The sequence below is a fragment of the Galeopterus variegatus genome, unplaced genomic scaffold (genome assembly GCF_000696425.1).
Source record: "Galeopterus variegatus unplaced genomic scaffold, G_variegatus-3.0.2 Scaffold6080, whole genome shotgun sequence".
NCBI classification, from domain to species: domain Eukaryota; kingdom Metazoa; phylum Chordata; class Mammalia; order Dermoptera; family Cynocephalidae; genus Galeopterus; species Galeopterus variegatus.
In genome coordinates, this window is record NW_007732191.1 from 1 (window position 1) to 11358 (window position 11358).

General features: G+C 48.2%; 1 protein-coding gene across 1 annotated transcript; it reads right to left on the bottom strand.

Moving 5' to 3' along the window:
* Positions 1-357: 357 nt before the first annotated feature.
* On the bottom strand, positions 358-4619 carry LOC103605792 (ephrin type-A receptor 10-like). The gene is made up of 3 exons (XM_008590420.1): positions 4432-4619; positions 2234-2298; positions 358-1301 (listed from the first exon to the last, which is right to left on the bottom strand). Exons 1-3 carry the CDS (start codon positions 4535-4537, stop codon positions 585-587), a joined length of 888 nt encoding a protein of 295 aa, XP_008588642.1. The 5' UTR covers positions 4538-4619; the 3' UTR covers positions 358-584.
* Positions 4620-11358: the final 6739 nt, after the last annotated feature.

The following is an 11358-nucleotide window of genomic DNA, read 5'->3' on the forward strand; positions in this document are numbered from 1 at the left end:
CTCTCTTTCTCTCTCCCCCCACACACTCAAAAATCCCCCCGCCAGCCTCTGACTTGCATGTGTTCAATAATGCAACCAATCCCACTAGATCGAAGCTTGGGTTGCTGTAGGGTTCTTCCTCGTGTATAGGGAAGGCAGCATGGTGCAGTAGAAAGCACTTGAGAGTTGGGCAAACCTGGATTCAAATCTTGGCTCCCCATTTCCTAACTGCAAGTGAAGTATTAATCTCTCAGAGTCTCTGTTTCCTCATCTGTGAAACAGGGATAATGATGATGTATTTTATTTTATTTATTTATTTTATGGCTGGCCGGTATGGGGCTCCCAACCGTTGACCCTGGTGTTATCAGCTCCATGCTCTAACTAAGTGAGCTACCCAGCCAGCCCGGATGACGTATTTTATCAACGCGAAAATAGGTGAGAAGACCTGTGTGAGGTGCTTGTCATAGTGCCTGAGATAGAGGTCTCTAATGCCCCTTTATGTGGAGCGAAATTCACCTACTAATTGAACCCACTGGAAGCAGCTTCTCCACTCCCCCTCCTGCTTCTTTCATTTCCGGCACACTCTTCCAATTGCCACGTGGGCGCTATACTCCCAGCCTGCACCCCCCAGTACTCTGGATACCTTCGCAGATGTCGCCACGCTCCTGGAATCCCGCGCTGCAGCTGCAGCGGCCCACGGGCACCAGCCACTCACCGTCGGCGCCGCAGTGCATGCGCGGGGGGCTACCGGGCTCCCCTTCCGAGTGCGCCACGCACGTTCCGGCCACTTCCACCAGTGTAGAGAAGGCACTCTCGGCCGCGGTGGCTGGGAACGCCGCCAGGCCCCGCACAGTGGCACGGCACTGCTTGTAGTAGACGCGCACAGAGACCAGCGCCACGCACGCGCCCACATCCTGGAAGGCCAGGTGGAAACCCCGCCGGCTGAGCGGGCCGATCTCTCGCACCTCTGTGTTTAGTTTCATCTTGCGCTCGCCCAGGTCGCCCTGAGTGAAGCTCTCGTCCGCCGCGATCGTGTCAATTTTGCGAGGCAGGTTGCCGCCTAGGTGGGGACGCCCACGGCCCAAGTCGGCCTCGGTTTCCAGGTAGTAGACATTGAAGGTCTCCTTGCAGGTGCCCGCGGCGCCGGGGATGCTGCTGCAGTCGCGCAGCGTGAACTGCAGCTCCACGAAGATGCGCTGCCCGCGGCCACGGCTGATCCAGCCAGTCTGCAACCAGTTGTCCTGGTTGGGCTCCAGAACATTGCACACTTGGTATGTGCGGATGGGACGGTCGTGTTCGTCCACGCCGCTGATCTCCTCCCACTGCGGACGAGAGTAAAGAGGTGGACAGCTCAGAGCCAAGGTACTTCCAGGTCGAGCCCTAGCAGTGACTCGGACTGAAAACCTCCGTCTCTATCATTTCACCTTCTCCTGCCTCCACTCCCACTATCATACACACCCGTGAAATTATAAGATGCAGAGCTAGGAAAAACTGTGGAAACAAATGAGTCCAATTCTTATTTTTATGGATGGAGAAACTGAGGCTCCAGAGGGAGAGCGACTTGATTAGGTATGCGCATCGAGTTTGTGGTAGAGCTAGAAATGGTTCCTGGAATCGCCTGACTCTCCACCCGGTGCCCTTTCCGCTATACCAAGCTTCTGTTACACCCTACATCACCCCATCCCCACCCCAAGTTCCAAAGCCTCTTTTAAGACACTAAGTCTTGGGCCGGCCCGTGGCTCACTCGGTAGAGTGTGGTGCTGATAACACCAAGGCCCCAGGTTTGGATCCTATATAGGGATGGCCGGTTCGCTCACTGGCTGAGCGTGGTGCTGACAACACCAAGTCAAGGGTTGAGATCCCCTTACCGGTCATCTTTAAAAAAAAAAAAAAAGACACTAAGTCTTGTATGCTCTGTCAAACAGTCAACAACACTGCTTGAAGGATCTATTGTATGCAAGGCACAGTCCAGCGTTAGCTCCATCCAGATCCCACATTTCTCTTCCTAGACACAGCCAGCTCTCTCCTCACTTATCCTTTTTTTTTTTTTTTTTTTTTTTTTTTTCCTTTTTCCCTGACTGTCTGACTGAAAACTCAACGTTTCCTAATAAGCCACTCTGGCTTGAAGCAAAGCTGCTAGAGGCCACATACTCTGAGAAGCACTTTGATCTGATGTAACCATGGAGAGCTAAAGGGGCTGAGTCCTGGACTGTCAGAGGATCCCTGGGAGAGGGAGGGACAGCTTTACACTTACCCCATTACTCGGCAGTGCAATCCAGCCCAGCTCAGCCTGGGAGGCTTTGGAATCCAAGAGGATGACTAAAGAGAGGGGAGAACAAAGATGTCAGAAAGCCAGAAGCTCAGTTTAGCAGAGGGGTGGGATTATTTAGTGAATTCACTGTGAGTTTGCTAACTGAGGGGATGAAGAGTGTGGCAAAGGATCCAAACAAGTTTTTCCCACTCCATAAGTCCCAAGGAGGGCATGTGAGTAGCTTGAGTCCAGAGAGAGGTAGCCACAGTGATATGGGAAGGAGCCTGTATTAGTTTCCTGGGGCTGCTATAACTACCACAAATTTAGTGGCTTAAAACAACAGACTTTTTTTCTTTTACAGTTCTGGAGGTTAGAAGCCCCAAATCAGTTTCACTAGTCGAAAGTCAAGTGTCAGCAGGACTGGTTCCTTCTGGAGGTTCTTAGGAGAGAATCCATTTCCTTGCCCTCTTTAGCTTCTAGTGGCTGCCTGTTTTCCTTGGCTTATGGCACCCTCCTCCACCAAAGCACATCACTTCAATCTCTGCTTCTATCATTACATCACCTTCTCCTCTGGGACTCCTACTGCATCCCTCATATAAGGACCATTGTGATTACATTGGGCCCATCCAAACAATCTAGGATAATCTCTTCATTTCATGATCCTTATTCACATCTATGAAGTTCTGTTTGACACTTATGGTAACATTGATAGGTTCTGGCGATTAGGACATGGACATATCTGAAGGGTCATTATTCAGCCTCCCACAGAGTCCATGGCAAATACTGTAAGGCTGGCTCTCAAACTGGAGGGTGGCAGTGAGTCAGTGACCCTCCCCAGCCTTCCCAGTTTCCCAAAATTATAGCCAATGTCAATTAGAGGGAGAAAATGAACATAACATATGTATGCACCCCCAAATCCAATCAGGCTCAGAAGTTCTTCTGAGGTCTGGGGTTCACCAGGCATGGCAGATACTTGAATCTTTTTAGTTTGGCCTCCAGGGACTCTGGGAAAAACGAAGTGGAGACAGCCTATGAGCAACAGGCGAAATAAAAAATCTCTCATATCTTCAGCCAGTCCCTTTCCCAGGGACTGTCATCTCCACTGCCTTTGGAAGAATATCAGGGGCCTTTTATATATATAATCCATGACCCCTCCTACAACAGAGAAGCTGGGAGTCACTTTGTTCGCCCAGGAGTCGTCAGATCAGCAGTCTGCATCCTCTCAGCATTGGTCACGGAGAAGCACCGGTTTGGACAGCAGAACAGGCAGCCCAGAGACAGGAGGCCAGGCCATCTCCAAATCTTGAAAAATCTTTACTCTAGTACTGGGAGAGGCTCATCTCGGGCTTAAGCAAGAGGGTGGGCCACCAAGATGAGGACTTCTGAAAAGGGGTGGCTCCAGAGACGTCAGCGACAGTGGGCAACACCGCTGACAGCGTGCCGGTTTCCGCACAACTGACAGCACGTCTGAATTGCATATTAGAAGGCATCAGCGATCCAGTGCCCCGGACCAACCCCGCGGTCAACGCCTCAGATTCCAGCTCCTCAGGATTCTGCACCTGCATCTGACGCCTCTGGTTTCAGCTGAACGTAGAGCTCCCCCAAATGCAGAATTAGAGGCAAGGCGCGGGCTCTGGTATCGCCGACAGCCACAAACCCGGCAAGGTTGACCGCGCAGGGAAGACTGCGTTCAGAATTCAGCAATGCGGACAGTTCCACAACCAGCACGTCGGACAGCGCCGGACCCAGCTGCCTCGACCGCATTTCGCCTCCTGTTAGCCACACAGTGTCCACCAGCCCCCGCTGTTCGGCCTCCGTCCCGTCCCCACCTACTCCGGTCTCACCTCCGCATCTCCCTGTCTCCTCTGCTCTCTTCATCTCCCCGCCCCCACACCTCCTACCTCCAATCACTCAGCCTGTCCGTCCGTCTCACAGACCCCTGAACCACAGCCGCTGGCTCCCGCGATTCCCGGTCTCTTTCTTCCCAAGCCTCCCAGGTCTCCAGCCCCTAAACGCCTCAACGCCCCTTCCCCATTGCTTAGCCATCTTTTTCTCTGTCTCTCCAGTTCTCTGCTGTCCGCTGCCCGCTTGCTTCAACCCCCAATACAGACTCTAGTCTCTCCAGCGACTCCTTCCCCCAGCACCACAGCCCCCTATCTTTTGACACCCCAGGCTCCGAGCACAGCCACCAGTCTCCTCACCTTCCTCGGCGGTCCCGGGCCGCCCGGGTCCCAAAAGCAGCGCGAGACAGAGCGGCATCAGGCTTACGACCAGGCGCCGCGGGTGTAGACCGGCGCCGGTCTCCATGGTCCGCAGGCAGAGCTGTCAGTGCGGCAGCGGCTCAAGCCGCGCCAGCCCAGCACCGCTGAGCAGTGCCCCCAGACCCCAGCCTGGCTGGAGGCGGGGCCTCGCCAGTCACCATCATCCATGGGGACCAATCACTAGGCACCACCGCGGGAGGTCCGCCAATCCCTGCCAGCAGAAGGTGGGGAGGTGGGGCTTCATAGGCCAGGGGTGGTACACCCAACTGGAGGGGGAAAGGAAAGGGTCCCGCAGAGCTCCAAATTGTGGGGGCGGGGGGACACTAAGCACGGGCGGGGCTTCTGCGGAGGGGGTGAGCTGGCGTCGGTAGTTCAGACCTCTAAACCTTAGCGCCCTCATTCCTGACAAGTAGGCAATGTGGGCGTGGCTTAAGGAGAGGCGACACTCGGGGAGGCAGACACTTGCAGCCTCTGAGCTAGCCTGGAAGCTCTCTTGTTCCCAGGACTTGGAGGGTGTGTGGAAGCTCAGAGCCCTCACCCCTAGCTCTGGGGATCTCTCCTATCTCCCAGCCTTTGGTCTCTTTCTGTGTCTGCAATTCCTGGTGTCTCATAGCTCTATCACCCCCCCCTTCTCTCCTTACCCTCATTCACACACACACACACACACACACACACACACACACACACACACACACCGGCAGGAAGGAGGGGCCGAACTCGACCCCAGGAGCTGCTTGAGAAAGGAGAGCAAAGTGGGAAACAGTATCCCACCCTACCAGCAGCGCTTCCGAGGCTGGGAAACCATGTGGATGCCGGGATGGGGGCACTGGTCGATTTTGCATGAACGATCCGTTCTTCAGGTTCATGCTCCTGCTGTCAAGACACAAGCAGCATACCCCACAACCAGCCCTTCCGCATTCTGCTCAGAGTCTGGGGTTCCCGTCTTTGATTACCCCACTCCACCCACCCCAGGAAACTGATGAAGAGCAGAGTGGTCGGGAATCCGAGGCATCTGCAAGAGAGGCAGAGCAATCCTCGCAGAGCTCAGCCGGCGCTGAAGAAGCCGCAAGAAAACGTGGAACACGACCTCTATCTAGTGAAGGTCATTTATGTGCAAGCCGAGGATTTAACACTTTGGTAGTGGGAAGGGCTGGGGCCCACCAGGACGAGGGAGGTGGTTATTGAGCGCCACCATCTGGGCTGAACTTGAGCCAAGAAAGCTCTACCCACCTTGTAGCTTTTCAGACCTCCTTTCTTGGGGGACCCACCCCCTCTTCCTTTAGAAGCTATCATAGCCACAGCAGCCTTGAGACTAAGTCCTCTGTCTACTTCGCCTGTGTGGTCTGTCTGTGCATTTTGCATGTATGTGTGCCTCACCCGTCCAACCAATATTAACCCGCACTCAAGTCAGCGCCATGCTCTGTGCTGAGGATACCTCGGTGAATCACGCCATCTCTGCCACGGTCCACACCTCTCTGAGCATCGGGTGTAATGAGAATTCCTAGCATCATAGACCACTGGCCATTTACAAGCCCTTTTCATGTGTCATTTCTGTGTGTGTGTGTGTGTGATGTGTACACACACTTGCTCACTCACAGACATACTTGCTGGACAGTAGCAATAAGAGGAATAGGTGGGAGGAATTGGTCTCCTTTGCCCTTAGAAAGAAAGACCATTGGGAGGGGCTGGAGCTTGGACCCCAGGAGACTGAAACTGGCTGAGGAAGCAGAAGGAGGTGTGGCGTCTGTCTGGTTCTTGGATGCAGGCAGGGACTCTGAAATCAGATCTACCTGAAGAAGGATTCTTATACCCCAAACTCCTTCCCATCTTTATTCTTCTCACGTTCGATTTCCCCTCCCCCTCCCCCAGCGCTGGGAGATGGTATTTTTAGAAGCTGCTTAGAGACCTAGGACTCCTTTCACTTCAAAATGAGTCCTCGCTCCACCACCCCTCACTCCTCTCTCCAAAACCGGGTCCCATCCCCTTAGCAGTCTCTAAGGCTCCAGTCATGGCTTCTTGCCGAGCACCAGGGACTTAAGCCCAGAGGTTCTGACCCTAGGTGCTAAAACAAAATACAGACTCCCTCTGAGCCTCGCAAGGATCTTTCAGAAGCCAAACAGATGAGGAAGATTGTCTGGGGAAAACTACATACGATGCCCTGATAATCTCTTGGCTGTCAGGAGTCTTACCCTCTCCCACCACACACACCTGCAGGCACCTGGGAGAAACTGCCAGACTGGACCCTAGGAATAAGGGAAANTTTTAGAAGCTGCTTAGAGACCTAGGACTCCTTTCACCTCAAAATGAGTCCTCGCTCCACCACCCCTCACTCCTCTCTCCAAAACCGGGTCCCATCCCCTTAGCAGTCTCTAAGGCTCCAGTCATGGCTTCTTGCCGAGCACCAGGGACTTAAGCCCACAGGTTCTGACCCTAGGTGCTAAAACAAAATACAGACTCCCTCTGAGCCTCGCAAGGATCTTTCAGAAGCCAAACAGATGAGGAAGATTGTCTGGGGAAAACTACATACGATGCCCTGATAATCTCTTGGCTGTCAGGAGTCTTACCCTCTCCCACCACACACACCTGCAGGCACCTGGGAGAAACTGCCAGACTGGACCCTAGGAATAAGGGAAAAACGAGGAAGAAAAGGAATGAAATAATCCTTCTCTTTCCTCCTCTGAACAATTCATTTATATCAAAACCAGAAGGGGGAAGCCCCAATGAATGCAGATATATGCAAATCAGCTGGATCTTAATAACAGTTGTTCCAAAGGTGGAACCCATTCTACCAGGAGGCTGCAGAATAGTCAGCTCAGTGAAGAAATTCTGGAAGGCCTTAGAAGCAAACTAAGCCTTCGTTTATCATGACCTTTAAGTGCTGGGGCCAGTCAACCAATGGCCTGGGCTGGATCCCTCCCTGTAAGAGCGACGCGGGCTGGGGATGGGGGTTAAGAAGGTGGTCTCTGTTCGTGGTGCTGAACCCTCAGCTCTCCAGCAAGCTTCGGCCTGTTTTCTGTCCGTGGTGCTGAGTCCATCAGAGCCTGGACCCTCTATGTTCAGCAGGACCTGGGACTTCACTGTTGCCTCACTCTGATCGTCGACCCAGGGCTCGCTGCCTATTTCTCCAGCTTCTATAGCCAAGTGTGTGACTCCAGGAGCTGAACAGCCTTCACTTCCTGATGTAAAGTGAAGGGGCCTAGAATCCACCCAGAAACGTCATGTTTTCTCTTTTGCTCCTCCCAGACTTCTACTGAAACAGGATGGAAAGTATGCTTCTCTCTACCTTGACCTCACCATCTTCTAGGGTCATGGTGAGAACACCTATTGGGGTGTTAATTCAATACACAAAATAATGAAAAGTGTTTTTCCAGAGAGCAGATCCAACTTTACCACAACCTCCATATTCAAGTTAGTGTAAGTTACAAATCTAGGGACCGAAATTTTTATCTCCTCCTTTTGCATGGATACAGAAAGTACAGTCAGCCTGGATGGACAGGGAAGGTCATATTCTTCATGGAGAAGGCTAAGATTGTGTCAGAGAAATCAGGGCCAACACTTACTCTCAGGAAAGAGGATAGGGAGTGGGAAAGAGCAATGGGAAGCTTTATTGCTCAAAGGGAAATCTTCAATTTGTCTCTTTCCTCATTCATTTCATCTCTCTTTCTCTAATCTAAGAAATAAACATGTCCAAGATTGGTTCTTTTCTGGGACAATAGACTCACAAGCAAAAAGATGGTGGTTATAAGCAAGCATTTAAACTGTACTTTTCTTAGATAAAGGAAACCTAAAGCATTTAACTTGCTAACTTTGAAAATTAAGCAGAGAAAAATCTTTAAAATTGTGAAACATAACTACTTAGCCTTCATGAGCCGCCACTTCCTCCTCTTTAAAATAGAAATAAAAATGCTTTTCAGAGTTAGTGTTAGGTCAAAATATAATTTTTATATATGGCCCTGCACAGTGCTTGACACATAGCTGTGGTACATATTATCATCCAAATCCATGGTCAATTAAGGTGAAAACAAAAAAAGAAAAGAAAGGCTTAGTGATAAGATGAATTAGAAAGAGACAGACATATAATTAGAGAGAGTCATAGAGGAAAAGACAGAGTGAGGGATAAAGAAAGAGACAGCTGGTTGAGATAAATGTAGCTAGAAGACACAGGAGTCTGAAAGACATGTGCTTGAAGAGACAGGAGTGTCATCAGGGCAGGCTGGCTGGACAGCTGCCAAGTGACTTCAAAGGTGACATTTACCTTGGTGAAATTCATCATGGTCCAGGCTTATAAACTTGACTTTAATTTAACAGCATTAAGAAAGAACCTATATATTGGGGGATTGGGAAGTAGATCATATTAACTCAGCTCCTATCCTGCTGTCTGTGCCAAAGAACCTGTGTATTAACTTATGATGAGAAATGGAACTGCCAAGGGGGCCAGAATGCTCACATTGCCTTGTCCAGCACATTCTTTCCCTGTAGGAAAATGTGCACAGAAAACCAATTTATGATGTGAAGGCAGCTTTGAGAGTGTGAGGGGAGGGAGTTGGATAGTTTAAATATTTGATAGCATCAGGCTCTGATAGCTAGCTTTGTGCCTCCACATCCCCAGTAGGAATAAACCTGCCACTGGCACCTGAGCGACTGTAGTACAGATCAGGACTGGGAATGGAATACCAACATGTGCTTCTCTATTTATTTTTTCACATCCTAGCTCTGTTTCTGAGCAGTCCATTTTCATATTGAATTAGTCATCTAAAATTTAAATTACCAAAGTAATATAAACTAATAAAAATATTATAAGTAAAAAGTTAAAATATCCATTTATTCCACCTGAGAGTTCCATGTCAAAATTTAAATCCCATTAACAGATTGATATGTATCATTCTTGATATTTTCTACACACACACACACACACACACACACACACACACACACACACACACTCCTTTACAGAAAATGAATATATCTATTAGTGGGATAAACACTGTTGATTATCTACCCAATACCTCTCCCCTCTCATATTTTATATTGCTGCCAAAACCCCAATTTTATTTGGATGTTCATCCACTGTAGTTCTTTGCTCAGGAAGGTGGCCCTCTCCCCAGCTTCAGGAATGGATGAAGATTGTTATTGGGTAATCATTTTCATCCCATTCCATGTGGCACATGATACAACCCCGGCCTTTTAAATTGGGAATTATAGAAAAGATTTTCCCTCATAATAAAAAGAGAAGGATGACAGGCAATCACCCACTTCTCTTTTGAATGTCATGTCTGCATTTGACACCTGGAGCTGCTACAAGTGTCTTGACATCATGAAGGGTGATATCTCAACAATGTCAGTTAAATTTTTTCCGTTGTATGTAACAGAAGCTCCCCCCTCAAAATGCCTTAAACAAAAATTAGATTTGATTGATTTACATAACAGAATGGGGTAGATCTGTGTAGAACAGTAAGATTTTGTACTGGGATTGGGGCTGGTAGAGTGCTAGCTAATCATCAAACCTGGATATTCTAAAAAGGAATTCAATTTAAAGCCTAGAACTGAAAAACATAATACCTAAATTTAACACAATAGGTGGATTTAACAGCAGATCAGACAAAGCTAATCCTATGATTAATCAGCTGGAAGATAGTTTCAGTGTAAAATGTGAGACTGAACTATAGAGAGAGGGAAAATAATGAAAAATATAGATAATAGAAAAAAGATAAATAGGACAGGGTGAAAAGGTCTAAATACGTGGAATTATAATCCTAGAAAGAGAGGAAAGAGAGAATGGGAAAGAAGCAATATTTGAAGACAGAGTGGTTGAAACATTTCCCAAACTGATGAAAGACATCAAGACACATATTCAAGAAGCACTATCAATCCCAAGCAAGATAAATGCAAAGAAAACTAAGCACTTCATAATAAAACTGCTAAAAACCAGGTTTACTTGTTGGCTCAATTGGTTAGAGCATGGTGTTGATAACACCAAGGTCAAGGGTTTGGATCCCCTTACCGGACAGCTGCCAAAATCAACAACAACAACAAAACTGCTAAAAAAACCCAAAACAAAGTAAAAGTATTAACATCAGAGAGAGAAAAAAAGTGACAGATTACCTTCAAAGGACCAGCATTGAGACTGACAACCAAAGGGCGGGGGGAAGTAAAACAGTAAAAGAAATACTAAAGGGAGTTTTTCAATAAAACTGAACCCAAAAGGAAGCATGAACAGGCAGGAAGAAATAAAAAGCAATGAAAAGGGGAAATACATGGGTTAAAATAAATGAACAATGACTGTATAAGGCAATAATGCCATGTGGATTCTTAAATACATGTAGAATTAAATTGCATCGCAAAAACAGCACACACTGTGAGAGCAGATAAATGAAGTTAAAGTATTTTAAGGTCCTTGCACTGCCTAGGAAGTGGTAGAAGAATTAACTTATATTAAATTTTTTTATTTTTTATTATTTTTAGTTTTAAACAACAAATATTTATCATCTCACAGTTTTAGAGGCTAGAAGTACAAATCAAGGTGTCAGCAGAGTTGGTTCCTTCCGAGGGCTGTGGGAGAAGGATGTGTTCCAGACCTTTCTCCTTGGCTTGTAGAAAGCCATCTCTTTCCTATGTCCCTTCACATTGTCTTCCCTCTGTGTGTATTTTTTTAATTGAATCATAATTGATTACACATATCTTTGGGGTTCAACGTTAACATATGTTGATCGAATCAATATTACTAGTATGTATATTGTTACAAATTGTACTTATTCTTTATGCCCCTTGTCCAATCTCTCCCCATGCCCCCTCCCTCCACCCTCCACCCTCTACTTACCCTAGATTTATTTTCTCCTTCTGAAAGAATAATGGTTACTCTGTTGATCT